At 36.2% G+C, this 20,073-nt stretch overlaps 2 protein-coding genes across 8 annotated transcripts in view; one reads left to right on the forward strand and one right to left on the reverse strand.

Annotated features, from left to right (window-relative positions):
- LOC138180655 (band 4.1-like protein 4A) overlaps positions 1-18,424 on the forward strand; it is a 62,703-nt gene extending 44,279 nt beyond the window's left edge. For 4 of the 6 annotated variants that reach the window (XM_069114711.1, XM_069114712.1, XM_069114713.1 and 1 more), the window contains 12 exons: positions 2,572-2,669; positions 13,205-13,325; positions 13,489-13,576; positions 13,666-13,782; positions 13,888-14,400; positions 14,529-14,743; positions 15,230-15,305; positions 15,448-15,533; positions 16,150-16,320; positions 17,129-17,402; positions 17,899-18,005; positions 18,286-18,424. In XM_069114711.1, the coding sequence (XP_068970812.1) occupies positions 2,572-2,669; positions 13,205-13,325; positions 13,489-13,576; positions 13,666-13,782; positions 13,888-14,400; positions 14,529-14,743; positions 15,230-15,305; positions 15,448-15,533; positions 16,150-16,320; positions 17,129-17,402; positions 17,899-18,005; positions 18,286-18,322 (1,903 nt within the window). In that variant the 3' untranslated portion in view covers positions 18,323-18,424. Of the gene's footprint in view, positions 1-2,571; positions 2,670-13,204; positions 13,326-13,488; positions 13,577-13,665; positions 13,783-13,887; positions 14,401-14,528; positions 14,744-15,229; positions 15,306-15,447; positions 15,534-16,149; positions 16,321-17,128; positions 17,403-17,898; positions 18,006-18,285 lie in introns of those variants that run through there. The other 2 variants (XM_069114714.1, XM_069114715.1) reach the window with 2 other exon arrangements.
- On the reverse strand, positions 17,883-19,710 carry Srp9 (signal recognition particle 9). 2 transcript variants are annotated; one of them, XR_011173349.1, is made up of 4 exons: positions 19,169-19,710; positions 18,703-18,771; positions 18,392-18,622; positions 17,883-18,052 (listed from the first exon to the last, which is right to left on the reverse strand). XR_011173349.1 is itself a non-coding variant. In XM_069114716.1 (3 exons), exons 1-3 carry the CDS (start codon positions 19,238-19,240, stop codon positions 18,527-18,529), a joined length of 237 nt encoding a protein of 78 aa, XP_068970817.1. In that variant the 5' UTR covers positions 19,241-19,710; the 3' UTR covers positions 18,183-18,526. The 2 variants fall into 2 exon arrangements, 1 of the variants encoding a protein (XP_068970817.1); XM_069114716.1 differs by lacking the exon at positions 17,883-18,052 and having other exon boundaries at positions 18,183-18,622.
- Between the last annotated feature and the right edge of the window lie 363 nt (positions 19,711-20,073).

Below are 20,073 nucleotides of genomic sequence, written 5' to 3' on the forward strand. Positions count from 1 at the left end.
TGATACGATTAAAGCATACTTGTGTGTTCATTGAACTGACATTTTTGAAGATCGAAGTTCGAGCAACGAGTAAAAGAACGTGGAAAGGAGTAAAATAAAATGGTTTAAAATGGATGAAAGTAGAAGGCGATATAAATGATAAAAAGAAAGGCATGTAAAGGTGACAATAAAGGAAAATTCGTAACGTGTAAAATAGGTTGAGAAGAAAATAGACGATTGGCGAAAAGTTCGTTAGCTGTCGTCGAAATGCTTTGAAACCGAATCTCATTTGACGTCGCGTGCGCGCGGTATTTACACTGCATAGTTTACGCGGAAACGTAAAAAGTTAACGTAACCAGGAACGTCTGAAACGCGATGTAAATGGAGGCGGTGCACGAAGAGGTCGGTACTTGAATCGCCTGGCAATTCCTCGAGAATTCAAGTGGTATGGGTGAGACGAAGGAGAGCGCGAGAACCTGAGAAACGAGAGGGAAACGCGGCGAAGACGTCTTTATCCGACTTTGAAAAATGAGAAAGCGGCCCGGAAAGCGAATTGACAATTCCTTAATAACGCGAGCAGATTTATAGTCGGCAGGCACTGACGTGGCGTGTTAATAAGCGGTATTCCCCACGATCGGGTAACGGTGGCGAAAAGAAAGCAAGAGATGGAGGCAGGAGGTTGCCGAGAAAGGGAGAAAGAGAGAAACGAGAATGAAAGGGAGCAGAGGTTGCATCGGCAGCAAGAAGAAGAGGAAGGAAAACGTGGACCTAGCAGGAAAAAAGAACAAGTATGCGAGAGAAAAAAAGCAGGAGAGAGAAGGGGAGGACGAGGTTAAACGAGGGAGGGACGCGAGGAAGACGAGACAAGAAAGCAGACTGATTGAGGCGATGACTGGAAAAGGAAGAGACGAAGAATTCCTCTAGCGAAAAAGAGGAACTTAATAAATGGGATCTTAATGATTTCAGGATAATATATTAAATTTCTTCTGCAGTCTGTTGAGAGAGAGAGTACAAACGAGACGAGAGTTATATACGCGTGTATATTTGTGTTTGAGACGAACGATACGCGCGACGAGAATTCGCGGATGGAGAGGCGGGAAAAACGGAAGAGCGATGGTAAATCCTATGGAATTATCCTAAAACGAATTTCGCAGGTAATCCTTGCATCAGCAGACTAAGGGAGGAAAAAGATAAAGCGCAGGGGAATGGAGAAGAAATGGAATATGAAAGAGGGAAAAGTCTGTCGGGGATTCGGTCTGGCTTCGAAGGATGTGGAGGATTCACAACCGGTCGGGGAATTATTCATGCGTTAATAAACAGCGTTCGGGGATCGTGTATATCAAGAAAATGAAATAGAAAGGAAGTTTATCGCGCGACGAGCCAAGCAAACGGTGCTTTAAGCGAGGATGTCGTTTTCTATAAAAGACACCTATTGCTGGAGCTAAAGAAAAGAGATACTGCTCAAGGATATGAGGGAAGGTTACAACGTTACTATGTTTCTTAAAGAACTTTATTAGACTTTTAAATCTAATATTATTTTGGAATCTAAGAATCAGAAAAATACTTATTGATATTTACTTCAATCGCTTTTCAAAATTCTTCGTGAACTTTTCACGCCGTGTCAGCAGGACTTAAATAAAAATATATTGCTGAGGCACGCCGCTGATAAATCGTGTTTGTAAATAGGACAACGGGAAAGCAGTCAGGACGAATGTGAGATATTCTCAAAGACAGAACGGGGGGTGAAAGCGATTCTGGTGGATAAGCAAAGAACGAGAAGGTGCGAGAGATTGGCAGGTAGAAAATGAAGAAAAAGCGAGGGAGAAGAAGAAGCGGAAAGAAAGTGTGCTAGCGAAAAGGAATCTGCTTGCGAGGGAAAACGTGCATACGAGCATGAAAGGAAGAACGCGCGCGAAGGGAAAGAGACGGCAAGTGATATCGGCAGAGAAAGGTCGTGGTAACGGATGGTACAAGCGAGAAAAGAAAAAGAAACTACGAAATCCTTTAACGACGACTTTACAAGAGGAGAAACTGCGAGGGCAACGATGGCAAAATCGAAGTTCACGGCGAGTCGAGCCGCAAGTTGACCCCATCTCGTAACTTTTCCTTTTTTCCCTCCCATTCTTCTTCGTCTTTTTCTCCTTTTTCCACTTTTGCTTCGCTTCTTCTGCTTCGCTTCTTCTGCTTCGTTTCTTTTGCTTCTCTCGTGTGCAAGACGTTTATACGTGTCATACGTCATTAATTATATACGCGACATACATACAGTGGCTGCCAAACGTTTCCTTTATCATATCTTTAAGAGAAGGAAAGATCTATTACCTAGTTTATAAAATATTATCTCGATAAATTGTGTGCAAGAAGAATTGTATAGAAATTTATATTACTACATTATATATTATTATTGTATTATATGCAATATTATATTATCTTCCGAGGTGTGTGTTTATATATTACGTAAAACAATTTTAATATTAAAAATAAAACAGATGTGTTAAAATTAAATTTTCATCGAAAACTATCGAAGGAAAAGTTTGTCGTTTTGTTCTTACTTTTTATTCATACGATAAAAATATGTGTTCTTTTTTATTCAAGGTACCAGTTTTTCCTCCAAGTGAAGCAGGATATTCTCCAAGGACGACTTCCTGTGTCATTCGACCTGGCCGCGGAATTAGGAGCATACGTCGTCCAATGTAAGAATATGACCTTTTTCACATTACTTTCGCAAAGTATATAAATTTTTAATAAATATTATAGTTACTCGTTAGAGGCAGATTTTATATGATTTACTACCAAAACTGACAATAGGTATAGATATTTTCAACGTATATGAAATGAATTTTTACATAGACGTCACTTATGAACCGTGTGTTGCGTCTTAGAAAGTATTACGTAACATGCGACAAAGTTCGCAAACATTCTTTTCAGCTGATAACGAATTTTGCTAAGACGACATCGGTGAAAAAGAAAAAGGGTATCCATAAATAATTGAACGAAGATCTTAAAATCCATCAGTTTCCGATCACGTAAACCTATGGTGCAACAAAAATATGTATGTGCAAGTTATTTCTCCGGAGAAGAATATGAAATAATTAGGCGTGGTTTTTATTTGTTTGTTTCTCGAAAATGTGATGCAAATAGTCGACGTGAACAAATTACGCCACTCGATCACAGGAAATAAAAATGGAGGATCTTATTCTTAAACGATCAAAAATCTGTCTATTTTGCGATTTCACAGTAAGGACAGATTTTTCAAACCGGTAAAGCTATAATTTTCCAAGGGAAATGCATTATGCAAATGTATCACGGAAGCGAACGCGGCAAGTGCAATCAATCAGATGGTTAATGTTCGCTCGATTTCTTTTCACAACGCGGCTTCCGTCAGCCGACTGAGCACGAAGATTATTACCGCTTCTAATGAACGCTATGATTAAAATTGGTAGCTTTAATTAAATCCCGGCGTATTAATCTTCTCAAGGTCAAAGAAAGTTAACTCGTAGATGCAGAAGAATGGGAGGAGTTGGTAATACCGTTGCGGCATTAACATTCAGTTCCAAACGTGTTCGTTGCAAAGCTGGATTAACTATTTTCCCGGCCCGAGTAACGAGACAATTTTTTCAACGAAACGGAAATCGAATCTAAGCTAATTGAACGAAATAATTCAAGAGGGAATCTGTTCCTCCGGGGTAAAGTAGCGACTCTTTTAAAGGAATAGGTTTAAGAATTCAAGGACATTAGCTAACGTTGCACAGTTCTATTTGATCGCAAAAATAAACCGAAAAGCGTGTTAATTAATATTAATTAATGTTGATTATACGACGGTATTTGACATTGCGAAATGCAGTTGTATTCTTAAAAGTGGTTAAATAATTACTTTTGAAACAGAACGTTGATTTTAGTATCAATAAGCGCAACGAATGCATTTAATCATATTTTTCCCTAAGTAAATTAAAACAAATTTGTAGTAAAGGTAACTATTTGTCACTTTCTATTAAGCCAGAGATAATCTTTTTATTCAAAATCTCAACGATAATCTTTTTCAATAGAAAAAATCTAAACATACGCGTTCAGGGCTTTATGAATACTTAACTAAGGACGCAAAGTAATGGTTCGTGAAATACCTGTTCCAGCCAGTAAAGTTCTCATAAATTCCTTTGGAAATTTCATTCAAATTTTATCTGCTGGTATATTCGATCTTTTTAGGTATTCTGCCTTGATCTTGTTTGATCTGAAGTTTTAGCGATGACTATCCTGACGAAAACAGCGAAGTAATAAAATAAATCTTATTATACCATTCAATTTTTGGTACCTTCTATCTACTCTTAACTAACTAGGGAATTTAGCTTAGTTAATATCGTAGCTTTCTTCGTAACTCCACAAATTAATTCCTTCAGAACTATAAGATAATAATCCAATTACAGGGTGCAATTTCATTGCACGATTTATGGAATTTAATGGTAACGATTCCTATCAAGTATATGTTAACAAAAACGTGAAATATAATGAAACAAATAACTAACTATCCTCATAAAGTATTTCAAACAGAGATAAATTATTTTCGCGTGAAATGTACCGATTAATTTTAGTTCGATAATATATTTTCTCATTTTCCCTAGAGATTGGTATTTCTTTGGAGATTACTCTAACAGATTTAATACGGAAATTCCAAGAATTTCAACGAAACCTTTAGAAAAATAGTCTTAAATCAGTTTTGATCCTCGTTAAACACGACACTTCCGTAATTATCGCGAAAAAAACTGCGCTAATTGAAACCGAGAATCACATCCAATTAAGGGAAGACAATTCGAAGAAACAGAGCGCTCTTGGCCGGGAACGCGCAAACGTCGAGTCGCAAGCAGGCGTAAAGGAAAATCGCTTAAGCAAGTAATCTTGCCGAGACAATTACCAACGTGAACCACAAATGGCCTCCGAGTGCTCGTTCCTCATTAGAGATGCCACTATAATTCTGAAAATGAGGCGTAACTCCTTTTGTTTCACTGTCAACGACTCGACTTTCCTGGCATCGTCTTCCGGTATGATTTGCACTGTCCTTGAATCCTGCATGCAAAGAAGAGGTCGTTCTGGTTTTCTCATCTGGAATAACATTATGCAAAAAATAGGCGGAATCGGGTTTGTGTAACCCACGATAACGTTATGCTTGATCTCGTAAGGCTAGTTTCACGCAATTATCGACGATAAACAGTCGATAATTATCGAGAAGATTCTACAGGCACAGGTTTCAAGGATTTTACGATCGCATAAATTTATAATGTAGCAGTTAATGGTTAGATCTAAATTAAACGTGACTTTATGCTTACGGTATTATGCTTGAGGTGATTTTATTTTCTAATATAAAGATGGAAAATAAAGTAAGTTAAGGAAACACAAAGATTTCCGCAGATATAAAATTATTAATAAAAATTATTCGAATTTTTAATGAGTACGTTTTTAACTTTTTCAGAAAATTTTTTGAAGAATTTTTTAGTAATTTGAGATTTAATGTTGCACATCGTTAATCGATGAAGGTCCAAAATAATTAGCTTAATAACTGCTGTTTGGTACCTCATAAATTCCTAGTATTTCGAGTATTAAGTAGTATTGACAGCTTTTGATAAGAGAGAACTTGATTCTAACGATTGTTTTTGCTTTTTCAATTAAATTTCATTTCCTATGATTTGCACCAAATTTATGCTAACGTTTAATCACCCTGTTTAATTAGCTCGATGCGATTTAAGTGCAGTAATTCAATTAACTCGTATAATTTTACGTGTAATCAATTTAACTGTAGTATTGTACAGTAGTATGTTCCTATCGGAAACGGTAAGAAAAAAGGAGTTTGATTCTTTTGCAGTCAAAATTCATTTATCAAAATTATTTTACTGCATTGATAAAAAATTATTTGTTTACAATTTCACTCGCATAATTTTTTATTTAAATTTGACACATAACTAAAATAGATTTATATAACAATAACTTACTTATTCATTATTGCTTTTAATCCAAAGATCTTTTTATTAAAACATGAAATACCTGGAAGAAACTGAGTAACTCGAATCATTCATCATGTAACCTAATACGCTTTCAAATGAAGAATCGTTGCACTATTCTCTCTATCCCCATCTTTCTTCACCGTGTTACCGCTTGGAAGCGAGTCGTGCCCGATAAGATTTTACGCGACGGCAATCTGCGTTCCCTATGGTCGAAGTAGACAAAACACGAAGAGAACGATGAAACGTGTGCAATTTTTATCGCGATAACGCCGCCTTGGTTCCGAGCCGTCAACATTACAAGACAAGGATAGCGTCGGTGGAAATTTAACGGGGCAACGCCTAACGCTCGGGCACGCTTATTTCCGAGAGAGTCTAAACAAAATTGCATGGTAGGTGCTACATTATGCACCCACGCGGCACAAAGCCGTCACGTCGAAATTACACTTCACCATCGTTTCTTTTTCATCGCCTTTCCGGTGAACAGGCAACGCGCAACACCGTTCCATCGAATCTTTTTGGAGAACCGCATTCACCCGCTCAGAATCACGAAACATTTTTCTCTATTTTCTATGAACTTTGCACGCCGATAAACGTGGAAATTACGACTAGCTTTAAGTTAAGTCGACATTTCCAATCAGCATCTGTCTTTCTGCGGATTTTGCACGAAAGATAAACGCTGATTGTCTGCGACACGTGTCTGGGGACAATCGTCTGTCGGTGTAGACTTAGCTTTGCACGTGTTGAATCGAAAGACAATTGCGAATCGTGCTGAGAGAATTTAAAATTCACTGATCGTCGAATATATTTTGAAAGAATCTTCGTTCGAAATGAACAAAATTGATCTCTTCACAGATTTTATTTACTTTGCATAATACAATCTACCTTTTATTTAAATTTTCACTAAATCCGTACTTAAAAGAAGCTACATCTTTTTAATTTAAGTGGAATGCTATATATCGTAATCGAGGAGTTAAAAGAAAAAATAATATGCACATTTGAATATATCTTTCACTTTTAAATGGAATCCCAAGGAAAGCATCATGAAATAGAAAAGTACGAAAGAGTATCCTCATTTTTACTTCACAGTCTGATATCAAGAGGCTGTACGAGAGCACTTTTGCCAATGGTAAAAACACGGCGATGTGAAAAATCACCACGTTTTCGCCCGTTTTCACTCATGTTAATCGCGAACCCGTTGCAAAACTTGAATTAATCCTGCACTCTTGCAGGCAAATATCTAACATGGAAACCATATTTCATTTCTTTGGTGTCACTAAATTTCTGATTGATTACATTTAACTTGAGTTACATATCATATTATTTAACAAATATTAAATATCTTACAAAATTGCACGCCGTGACAAAAATTTTGATCGTAAATGTAATTAATTAAACAATTCAAACGTTTGTCAAAAGTAACAGATGGAGGGGACGGTTTGAAAAAAGTTCAGGAATCTTTTGTCCTCCGAGTACAGAGTACAGATAAAGTATCCAGCAAAGACATGGTTCAACGAAAGTGATGTAAAAAAATTCGCAGAACGTTTGAACGGCAAGTAATTTCAATATCGCCGGTGAAAAGAGATGGCCATATAACGAGTTAAACTTTCCTAAAGTGCTTTTAACTTTCCACCCTTTGCAGATACTCGTTTCTATTTCGAAATACTTCCGTTCAAATATAGATAGAATGGAGCAAGTAATCAATCTTCGTGAAAGATTTTACTCCTTTCCTGTATCTTTGAGTCGAAGTTTTCGTTTGCACAATATCGTGTGATATACTTTAGGTATATTAAGAAAAATGTCGAGAAGAACAAAAATGCCAGAAGAAAATGATATCGTGTAAAGTTAATACTCAAAAAAATACTAAAAACTAAAAAATAAGTTAACGGTTGAAGATTTCGAAACATCGACGCGTTCTCGTCTAACGTACGCGATGGAAAGACGACGACGCTGGCAAGAGCCGACCAGAAGAAAGCTTCAGGTCCACGCGTTAGTTATCTGCTGCTGAGATTCAAAGTCATGCAAATAGAGAAAGGGTAGATACAGTGGAAGAAGAAAAGAGAACGAGAGAGAAAGATACGGTCGTGTTTGCGTCTCATCGCCGTCAAAAGGGACGAAATGAATGCCCTTTCTTCTTGTTCAGTCTCTCTGCCCGTTGACAACGAAACGCGGAACGGACGAGGAAGGCGTGAAGCTGGCGAGAGAGAGAAAAATGGACATGGCACGCGTTTTGCTTCGCGAAATGGAGATAAACTTCTCTGAATGCGACTGCGGTTCGCCACGGATGAGATCACCGCGCGACGATGGATTGCAACATCTTGAGCAACAGAATTTTACGTGTTCGACTTTCCTGCTTGCCTTTCTTTCCGCGCTTCTCCACGCGAGACGCGCTCTTTCCTTCGATACTACCGAACCCAGAAGTCTTCGTTTCGGAACGTGATTCGTCTACCAGAGATCTTGCGATTGCGATTTGCGTAATACTAAAAATACTAGTCACTGTCTGTTTCTTTTACCGCGGTAAAAGAGCTATCTCAAAGTAGCTTCTTAACTGTCCAATAGAAATTCAAGATTTTAATATCCTTTTTATTCTATCTTAATTTTAATCCTTCTTTGTTCCTTCTCTTTGCCTCGGCAATCGTAAAGGTTAAACTAATAAGCTGCTATAACGCTGAACATAAATGAACGTCTCCTGTGTTGGATGATAAGCAAATATTAGGTGTTTGGAATGGTGTAAAGAGATAGAGTAAGTACGTATATAGGGAAGATACGTGGTAGAATACATATTGATTTTCAGTTTGTTAGTTTTAAATACTACAGTACAACCGAGGATCCTTCAATTAACTAGTCATTGACAGAGAATCAACTGGCAAAGAACGAAGAGTAAACAGGAAGAATACAAAGCAACGAGCAGAGAATATACAACAAACAACAAGTTAACGTTGAAAAATTAAGTAAAAGTCGAGAAATTTTTTAAAGTCAAGGCGCGAATGAAATATTTTCAGTAAGAACGATATTAGCGAATTTCATAATCAAAGCTCGTCTGAATGGAATTGTTTTGTGAAATTCATATTTTCATGTCTATACGTGGAAAATCATCTTTCAAATTTATTCATATGACTTATTCATCGCATCTATTTAATCAAACCCTTGATATTGCACGGTCTTCTTGAAAAATTCCACATTTTCCTTGGTTTATGCGGCTGGCAGCAATTAAAGAAACCTTTTTCTCCCATGAATACAAAAGAAAAAGAAGGGACGAGAGCGAAACTTGGCCGTTATATAGCGTACGCAATTACGCGCTTGTTCAGCGTCGGGAAGTAATTTTACGAGGAAGACAGTTTAACGACGAATATTAATCAACTCGCCAACCAGGATAGTCACTCGTACATGATTTTTATCTCTTTCTCGTTCCAGCGTCTCCTCTGAAAATGCACTACTCTTTGGTAACGCGTTTTTCTTTCGAGCAATGAATCTGATTCGTCCAGCAACGAACCCTTTTACGCTCAGCTTCCGCAAATATTGGAGTTACTCTGGAAATAAGTAGACCCGGTCGTCGTTTTACGAATGGGAGATAGTGCTTGCGCCAGCGAAAAGCGTTGTCCAACTCCACGGAGATCTCAAACAAGATAGCCAAGGAGCTTTGAGCTTACAATGCCATTACAACGGCGACGAAAACACCTTTAGGCGTTTCTTTCGTTTTTTTTTTTCCGGAGCCTCGCTGGGGTGAATTCCATTATTGTCACGCGTATTTCTTCCTGCACTGTCGAGCTCCCTTCACTTGGACGGGATGAATTCATTTTTAGAGCGCTGTTTCGCTTCGTAAATTAATTTATACTCCCACTGTCGTTCCGCGGCTCCTTCCGTTCTTCGAACAAGAAGAAAAATTCTCGAGAATGCCTCATTGAGACACGGACAATGGAATCCTATTTGAAAACTTAATTGTTTCGTACGTTTAACCTGCTATCGTTGCTTCCCGTCGTCTCTTAATGATGCGTACCTTCATATAGATGAATACCACTCAATAAAATTACTATTTTAAGCGATTTTTATTCCAAAGTGAATATTGAATCGACTAAGTTTTCAATCAGAGCTAATTTTAGTATGCGACTTGAACTTTTATATCTCTTTGTATAAAAAGTATCGTTACGTAACTGAATATATAACTTTTGATTGAAACATTTTTAGTAAACGAAAACACCATTGAAGTAATTGCGTTGACAGAAGAAATTCGAGTAGCTCACTTCACTTCTGTAATTGGAAATGCGAAAGGAAATAGCATAAAGGGCCTTGGAAATTATTGGTCAAGCGGATAGAAATCAAAGATGTACAAAGGACGGTCAGTGAAATGTAACTTGAAAGGATTTCCGTATCTTTTTATAAAATATAATTTCAATTTCGTAGATCCAAAGGATGATTTCTTGCTTACGATATACCAAATTACTTTGGAACAAGTTTGTGCTCCTCCCAGGAATAAAATCTCAAATAACTAGAATTATTAATAAAAGCTGATATAAAAGTTACCTGACAAATAATAACCAGAAATAACAATTTTTAATATTTGTTTATAAATATTATAAATATTTGTGTTAAAATGGCAATGCATTGTTCCTTGTAAGAAACCTTTTAGCAACATTTCAATAACTGGGTAGTTGAAAAGAAATTTGTTTCGTACTTTATCGACTATGACTCAGCAGCATGATACGACTTTCGTTCTAAGCAATTTATTTTATGGAACTCACGGTATTCGTGAAGTCATTCGATCGGTATTGCCACCAGGATAATATGAATGATCAATTAGCCATATCGGTAAACATTTTGTCTTGTTTATTTTTTCAATTACAAAATATTCGTTTTTACATCTTTTATTTTTGCATTTATTGAAAAATTTCACATTTAATAAATGAAAAATAACTGAAAAGTAATACTTACAGCTTTAACAATTTCAAAGAAGGAAATTTACAGTTAGCTACTAATCAACAAGTCGACATATAAATTACCGGATATTCCCTTACGTCGTTCTAAGTCTAATTAAATTTTCTTTTTAATTTCAACGAACTTGAACTTCTTCACCTTCTAAACCGAACTAACAAGCTGCACAACTAATATTCGCAACTTTCAACAACTTTCAATACCAAGAAGGATTGCTCCTCGTTCCATTCAATACATCTCATTCCCCTTCGATCACCAATTTCCATCGATCAACGATCAAATCGTTGTCTTGTTAAATGTAAAGGTAGAATCCAAAGGTTTTAATTACGAGCGACGACTTTTATCGATCGAGTCGCATTCCTTGGCTCCACTCACTACTTTTTTCCTCGCGTACGAGACAGTTCTTCTTCCATAATCGTCCACATGGTCGAACATCTCCGCATACCATTTTCATCATCGAACAAATTCCTCTTCATTTAGGCAAAACTTCTGGGACCCTGGTAACGCGTTTTGCGGCTTGATTCCGATCGTTTCGTAGTCTACGACCAGCGGTCTCGTAATTATATGACCGAATGAACATACAAGAAATCGACGACGACAAGGTGCAGGAATTTTGTTCTGTATGGTAGGCGAAGGACCGGAGAGAGACCAAACCAGCGAGAAAATAAAGTGCCCTTCGTGCTGGTCTCAGCCGATATTCATCAAAGTCAGTGATTCAATTAAGCGACTAGGATGATTTCTGGAGGGCATTTCCGTGCTGCAGCCTATAGCAACTGACGGTGACAGGTTTCGAAGAAGCAGAACTTGGAGATAGGACGAAAGTAGCGAAATTCCGACGAGCTGAAATTCCTTTATGTAAATTAGATTTATGCGATTAGTTGCGTAGACATTGAAATCTTAGTTTTACACAAAGCGACCAAGTGAATTTAATTGGTTCTGTTGTTGGGACCCTTTTAAGCATTTTTGCATTTGGAATTTACACGTTACGATGGAAAGTAGCATATTGGAGCAGATTGCGATCGTTCATTCAGCAGCATGTGTCACTGGGTTTGTGAAAGTTTGAAAAGTAGCAAAAAGTAAAAAGTTTACAAAATAATAACGATAAAATAAAAGATACTTTTCTTTTATATTTTAATAATGACTAATTTTAATGATGTATATTATAATATGATATATTATATTATAATATGAGCAATAATATCTATAATTGTGACATATTATAGAAACTAATATTCTACGTAAATGGCATTACGTTCGAATAATTTCTCTGTTGCAATTTGCATGCAATGTTGTACCGTAATGTATTAGGTTCTATTGCAATAAAATGGATTATCTATTGTTTCCTTACAAAGCAAAAGAAACTTTTAGGACAACTTAATATATTAAGTTTTAAACTGGTGCATCAAAACGGAATTTCTTATATAATTGAATTGGATACCTCGTATATCATGATAAACTAGGTGCTTGAAAGACAAAAGGAACGAGGACAGCAACTAGACAATGGTAAATCAGAAATATAGATCTCAAATTTTAAACAAGCTTGAGTAGTACAGTCATTTAGATAGGATTCGTTTCCTATGTTATCGAAAAAATAATTACATGTGTCTAACTATTTGAATATTGTAATCACAAAATGTTTAATTTTCTACTTTTCACCTTTTTTATCTCCAATAAAATGCACAAATTATCTCCATATATATTTATCTCCAATAAAATCCAACAAGTTGTACCACATTTAATTTTTGCTCGCATTGCACGATATTCTAAGAAAAATGCGACAGCAACTTTAAGGCATAATTTCTCCTACTTGCATGCGTTTAGATCGTGCAGGGTAAGAAACTAAGGAGAAAGAGGAAAAAGAAGGGTGGACTAGGCGCAACTTGTGCGTACGTAGATTGCAGGATGAGAGTGCTATCATAATTTTTTTTCCTAGCGTAGATAATGCGTGTAAGCATCCGGTTGACGGAATGCGTGTTACTGGACGATTTGCTTAATGCTTTGAAAATAAATCGTGAACGTGTTCCACGTGTGTACGTCTTGCATGCTCGATGAACTCGTGTGTCCGTATAAAGAAAATGTATGGAATTACGTAATGAGAAAACATAAAATATTTGTGACCTGTTACGTGTACAATGTACAACATATACCAGGGAGTCATCAATTTTTAGAGTGTAATTGCACGTTTTTTTATGAAAAAAAGTTCATACATATTGTTTCCCCGGATAAACTTAAGATTTCAGAAATAAACGATGTACTCCCAGAGACATTATTTCTTGAGTTAAAATAACATTGAATTAATATGATTGTTTCAGCGGAACTCGGAGACTACGATCCAAGACGACATTCTGTGGGCTACGTTACTGAATTTCGGTTTTTAGCGAACCAAACTACGGAATTGGAAAATCGTATAGTGGAACTTCATAAAACTCTCGTGTATGTCTTACATTTACATTACATTCCTTAGCACAAGCATCTGTAAAGGAGATACCCGCTTTCATTTGTTTCACATATAGTATAGAAAGTAAAGTGATAGATTTCACAATACACGCAATTAATAATGAAGGTAATTTAAAGTAACAATGACCTCCTTTTCCAGAGGACAATTACCCTCTGCCGCGGAGCTGAATTATTTGGACAAGGTGAAATGGCTGGAAATGTACGGGGTTGATTTGCATCCCGTTTTGGTAGGTACTTGTTGTTTGAACGAACAAAAGTTACCGATGTCTTAACGAAACACAATAATGTGTAGAAAACCCGTAATCTCGATCCGCAGGGCGAAGATAGCGTGGAGTATTTTTTGGGTCTGACACCGAGCGGGATAATTCTACTACGTAACAAGTCCAAAGTGGGAAATTACTACTGGCCTCGAATCAATAAGATCTATTATAAGGTAGGTCATTTCTCGAAACATTATTCACTTATATGTTTCACATATCAAAATTGCTACTATAATTAGCATTAAAATACATAAAAATCATCCTATTACTTCTTTCAGGGTAGATATTTCATGCTGAGAGTCAGCGAAAAGAATTCTGAGGAAAGAACACACGGTTTCGAGTCACCGTCAAAAGGTGCCTGTAGACATCTATGGAAGTGTTGTTTGGAGCACCAAGCATTCTTCCGGTTGATGGCCACCGGTCCACCACCTTTGAGTCCTTACTCTCGTTTCCGCTCGTACAGTCCTCCGACTAGCTCTGAGAAGCACACAGTGATCAGACGGAATCCACCGCCAATTTTCCAGAGAACACCTAGTCGTAGGGCACAGCGACGCGTGGTCGAAGGCCAAGAAATGGTCGGCCCGTTCGTGGAAACACCCGCGACAGTGAATTCGAATCCGAGCAGCAATTCGGTCGGGGGAAACGTTCTGTGCAATACTCAAAATGCGAGACAAGTGAATAATTCAAGTCCCAGGAGTACCAGGAGCGCGCCGTGGACTCAGAGCCAACCTCGTGGTCTTTACACTTCGTCTAGTCCTCGGTCGGTCCGCTCTGCGGGAACGGCACCGGCAGTACGTTCTTCACATCTGTTATTTGTTATTAACTTGATTACATTTTGTAGTTTTTCGTATTGTGTACCAGAAACGAGTTGAATTTCAATATTCTTAGCGTTAATGCTATTTCGTTATTCACTTTTTAGCTCTTGAGCAGACTCCAACGGCGGAGTAGCTCTGTAGAGAGCCAAAGTTCAGGAGACAGTCATAGTCGCGGTGGTCATCGTAGAAGAAGTCATAGTCATAGCCATCGAAGACATAGTCGTCACTCTGATTGCGAATCCGAGCTATCGAGAGGTTCGGATACAAGATCGGGCCATCGCAAGCACCGTAGGAAGCACAGAAGCTCCCGATCATCTAGGTACGATTTTCTTGTATTTATTTATGCTCACCGTCGTCAACGATTAGGCATTAATCGAAAGAAACAACTTAACTGCGTTGATCAGCATCGTTACATTTGTTATCGTGCATTGAGACAATTAGAATTCTAAGATATACGTCTAAATTCTAAGATATACGTTAGTTAGCCTAATTGGTAATTAATCGGCATAATAAAGGCCCCTTAGACAGTGATGTGAAAACGAAAGATCTTGATAGAACATCTTATGCAAGTTCATCGACCGTGAGGACGGGAAGGAGACCCTTGTACTCATTATATTCTCACGGTAGGGTACGTAGAGCATATAAAGGTGATAATTATTTTAATGACGATGCGCCTGGGAAGTATGTCTTTAATGTAAAATCACAAGTGGAACGAGCCAACTTAGTTTACCACAAAACACTTTATACTATGCACGAATATTTTGGAATTGAAACATTCTACATATGCGTGCGTAAATCTTTTTAGACACGAATTGGTAGATTCCGAACCGCAATGGAAAGAAGCACAGAAGCGGAAAGGCGAAGGAGTTCAACGGGCTGTTGTAAGTTCGAATAAGATGTTGAATATTATTTCTTTTATTCGATATTCAGCGATGCTTTCGTCTTCTCTATTTCGTACAGTTTCTCGTGCGTTTTCCTTTTTTTATCGTAAATGTAAACTGATTAAAATGAATATTTTAATAGGTGAGCCATACGGAACCAAGAAGAAGGCATAGAAGTAGACACCGAAGTCCTTCTCAAAAGCAACCATTGCCAGACGAACTTAGAAAGTACGTTTTTTTTATGAAATTGTAACAATACTGAAATAATTATTTATCAAATAGATGTTTCCTTTCTCATCTTTTTATGCTGTTTGTTCGGTAAAAATAAAAATAAGAGAGAACTCGTAGAAAAATTGTTTGATTTGGAGGGGTAAGTATAATATTAAGTATAAACTTTTTGTAATATTATTTTGTATAAAATTTTCAATATTATTTTATTGTGTTTATAGCGATATATAGTTAAATTAGTTAAAGTTAGATATTAAATGCATGAAAACCAAATGATCCAAAGTGAATTTTATCTACCTCGTCATCTCCAATACAAATGTAATTTATCTAATTTCAAATGTACATATTTAATGTTGAAATTGCACAAATACTTTGTATTATATTTCTCCCTCCAAATGAAACAACTGTATCCCGTGTACATATAAACCGAACAATCTTAGTATTACCATGTAACATATGTACACTAATCTAATTACTTCTGGTGTGAATGAAATTGAATTGTTTATACCAAACAATTTGCACAATGATTTATGCAAGGAAGTTTCTGTAAAAATAATGAATTTCCTTGTGTAACACAACATAATGTAAAACAATGAAACAATGGCTGATTTTGCAGACACTTGGAGTTTGGGCTAGTCGATACTTCCGGAATGACTGAACAGCAACGACGAGAGATACCATATACGGTGGTTCAATCACAATCATCCGTACAACAATGTACGTCTAGCAATGTGCTACAGTCTAGCAATTCTCGATTGGATGACGCAGACTCATCGTCCCTACCTAGGTACGATGATCTCAAGATGGCCTGCAACATCCAGAGTCATCCTCCGCAACTGGAGGATGAGACGGGATCCGTAGTCATTGTTTGAAATTTTTCCCATTGCATGCGGTGTTTCTTTTTTTGTTTAATTTATTAAGAGCATGTACGTGATCTACTTTAAGCATGCCCCCTATTATTTATTTAAAGCATGATAGGTCCTTAATAAATCGATGAGATTAACAGCTTGTCGCACCTGTTTATTTATTTCCTGGCTGGCACCTATACTGATGCTTTTCGCTATACCATGAAAGCACATTGCTGTTCCATAAAAATACGTTCTAAAAACAATTGTAGCATTTGTACGTGTGTGTTTTCTTTTGAAATGTTTTGTGTATTTTCTGTGTAATGGTATAATGCATCGTGTTAATCGTTATTTAATTGTGATCGGTATATGGGAGTGTTGAAGTTCTGGTAGATAATCATTGTCAACGATCCAGATCGAGATTTTCATCATGCCAGTCGACTCGATTCCCTGAACCCCTCTTTAGGTAGCCAGTAATGTTATTCTCTCCTTAAACACTTATAGACTTTTAAATACATTGGCGTACGTATGTAAATGATCGACGAATGGAGAAATTGTTAAGTAAAACTTAGTGTTGTAATGTGAATAAAAATATGTATCGTTAGGGAATGCAATATGGCTCGTAGTATGTATTAACCATGTTATGAACGTTTGATAAACTAAAATATGCATCGATGTCGTTGGTGTCCGATCAGGGATGTGCTTAAATTTTGCCGTGATATCGCAAGATTGTCAAGGAATCACTTTCAGAACGATCGGACCCGTTGGCAAAAGAAACAGAAGAATGATACAACATAGTCGCGACGGAAGTTATAATTTGCCGCCGACCAGGCCGAGTCCAGTCGAGACAAAATACTACGATGGTAGTAGGAGCGAGTGCAATATGAGGAAGGACTTTTATTATACTCGTAACAACAGAATATTAATAGGAAGTAATGTGGACAGTGGGCTCGGGGAAAGTACACCGCAGGAATTTTCAAGTTGCTGCTCAAGTTCCGCCGACAGCGCTAAACCCAATCGGGTAGTACGTATTTTTTCGCTTGTTCGTTTATGACGTCAATTTTTCGTTCATCAATTTTGGTTTCGAGTGAAACTCATTATTTTCTTTACTTCCGCTTTCTACACGTAATTATACTTCACTATGTTATTGCTTGAACAAAATATTACTAGAAAATAATGGGTAACACTTTTGCTTCAAGTAGTTTAAGCTTTTTGCTTTTAAGAAAGAAAGAAGGATTACTATAATCTTAAATGATAGATAAATTGTCTTTATTAAAATTGTGCACTTATTGTACGAAAATCTTTTAGATGCACTGAACGCTTTTTACAAATACATGTGGTTAAGGCTTGCTATTTCCTTCTCTGCTAGCCACAGTATTTTGTTACATCATTTTTCTTCTCTTTGAATCATAATGCGATAAGAAAAATCGATTCAATGAAATACTGTTGGTAGAATGTAGTGTGTTGTATCGTACAATCTTCTGCATAGTAAATTAGTAAAATAGTTTTGTTTGGTATAGCCGCAAATGCAATTAGGGGGAGAGGTACGCTATGAACTGTCTCCAAATCAAGAAATCTACCCTCCTGTTGATACTACTCTGGATGCTGTTCTTCAGCCCATTATATCGTAAGTGCTTCTTTTCATTGCTTTGTGCTTCCCTTTTACAATAATATCTAGTAAAAAATTAAAATTAAGTTCGGCTTTATTAATAACTAATGCACTACATGCTGCTGTTACACATATACACACAGTTACACTTTCCGAAAAGTATTGGTATTTTCAAGTAAATTTTAGTATACCATATTTTTGTACCTTGAAATGGTTTTTATTTGGAATAATTATTTTTATATAAATTTATTTCTAAATAAATTTATACCATGATACATTTTATTTTATACTGTTTCAGAACTTTAACAAGGAGACAACGGAACTGCCCGAAATGAGCATGAAGCTTTAAATAAATACAAAATAGACATTTATGCACATATTGTATATTTAAGAAAGTTTTATACCTCATTCAAATTAAATATCTATAATCCCATCAATCACTGAATCTTATGAAATGGAACAACGTAAACAATGAATTAAATGCGCAGCACTTTTATTCCTTGATTAAAAAAGTGTCCCTAATCTCATCTAGTCCTTATTTAGCTCTCTTTAGATGCCATGTGCCTCATTAGGTTTCCTATAAATTTTTCCATCTTCTTTAAATCTTGTGCTATCTCTGTTTTATATTGTAGACACTATGGAAGAAAATTATAAATGTATTATTTAAGTAGATTTTTAAGACTTACAAGGTAAGTTGTATAAGGATAAAGCTTACCGTTCTGTTATCTGTAAGTTTTAGACATAGAACACCTTTATTATGGCAATATTTCATTGTATACCGAGCCTAAAATGACAAAATAATAAATTATAGACTTCATGATTATTGAACTATTTATAAATGTGATCTGCCTTTATAAACTTTATTTATTTCACCTGTAATCTAATATTAAAATAAATAAATATTTTGCACAGAATACATTTGTATTATTCATATACCAATTAATACAGTGAAAATTCACGTTCTAAAAATTTTACATTGTATATGATATATTTTTTAGTTAAAAGATTTGTTTAAGTAGAGTTTAGTTTTCAAAATGACATGTCATGCCATACCCATCTCAATTACGATTTATAACCTATGTTTTATAACCTATGCCTTATGTTATTAACTAGAATACATTTTAATATATATTTTATGAATAAAAGATGTATAAAAGAACATTAATTTAATTAAAACACACCTTCATTGGGTCTTGAAGATATAACCTCTCAGCACCTTTTTCAAATTCTTCCCACGAACTTAAATACGTCATCTTTATTTGTAACAAAGCAAGAACTATATAGACAAAATTATACTACGTTAATAATTCTATTAGAAATAAAAATTTGTAGTCAGCACATTGCCAGAAAGGACGCTGATTTTAAGAAAGGTAAAATGTGAGGAAAACATAAACAGCTGTCTTGTTGGAACCGGAATTCTGGAATGATTAACGTGGAAAAACTGTTTTCGTGACTGTCCCTGAAGATAAGTTAGTGTATTGCCCTTGCTTGCCGACGCGCCGCACTGCGGTCGCGGACGAGGTACACAATAGACGTAACCACGGTCATATAGAGCTGCTGAACCATAGACAATATATAAGAGTAGACAGATCACCTTATGGATTTTCGTGGTTTAACGTGATTGCCATATCCATTTAGAAATCCTATACTGTTTTTTGCATCCTCTACTCATAAACATTGAGCATTTCATAAAGTATTTTTAAAAAAATATTAATGAGAGCCAACAGAACTTATGTGTTCACGCATCTGTGGTTATAGAGACAGAGGACGTCTGATGGGCATTTGCAGGTTCGATTTGCATCACAATAGTATTTCTCGGGTGCTTCACTAATAGGCATGTGGGTATATTGAATTACTGCTACATCAATATAAATATGCGTACGCGGCAGTTTTTATTATATTATTAAACTAAATAATTTAAAACTAATAAAACATCTTTAACAATTTTTTTAACAGATACACCTTGTACGTATGTAACTTAAGAAATAAAGTGTATTTAACACATGTTTATTAAATGCATTGATTTCCTTCTAGCTTGAGATACAATGTAAATTATAATTTACATGAGGCTCATTTATTGAGAAAA

Source organism: Bombus flavifrons, chromosome 6, assembly GCF_040668555.2.
Source record: "Bombus flavifrons isolate JBK064 chromosome 6, iyBomFlav1_principal, whole genome shotgun sequence".
In the NCBI taxonomy this organism is placed as follows: domain Eukaryota; kingdom Metazoa; phylum Arthropoda; class Insecta; order Hymenoptera; family Apidae; genus Bombus; species Bombus flavifrons.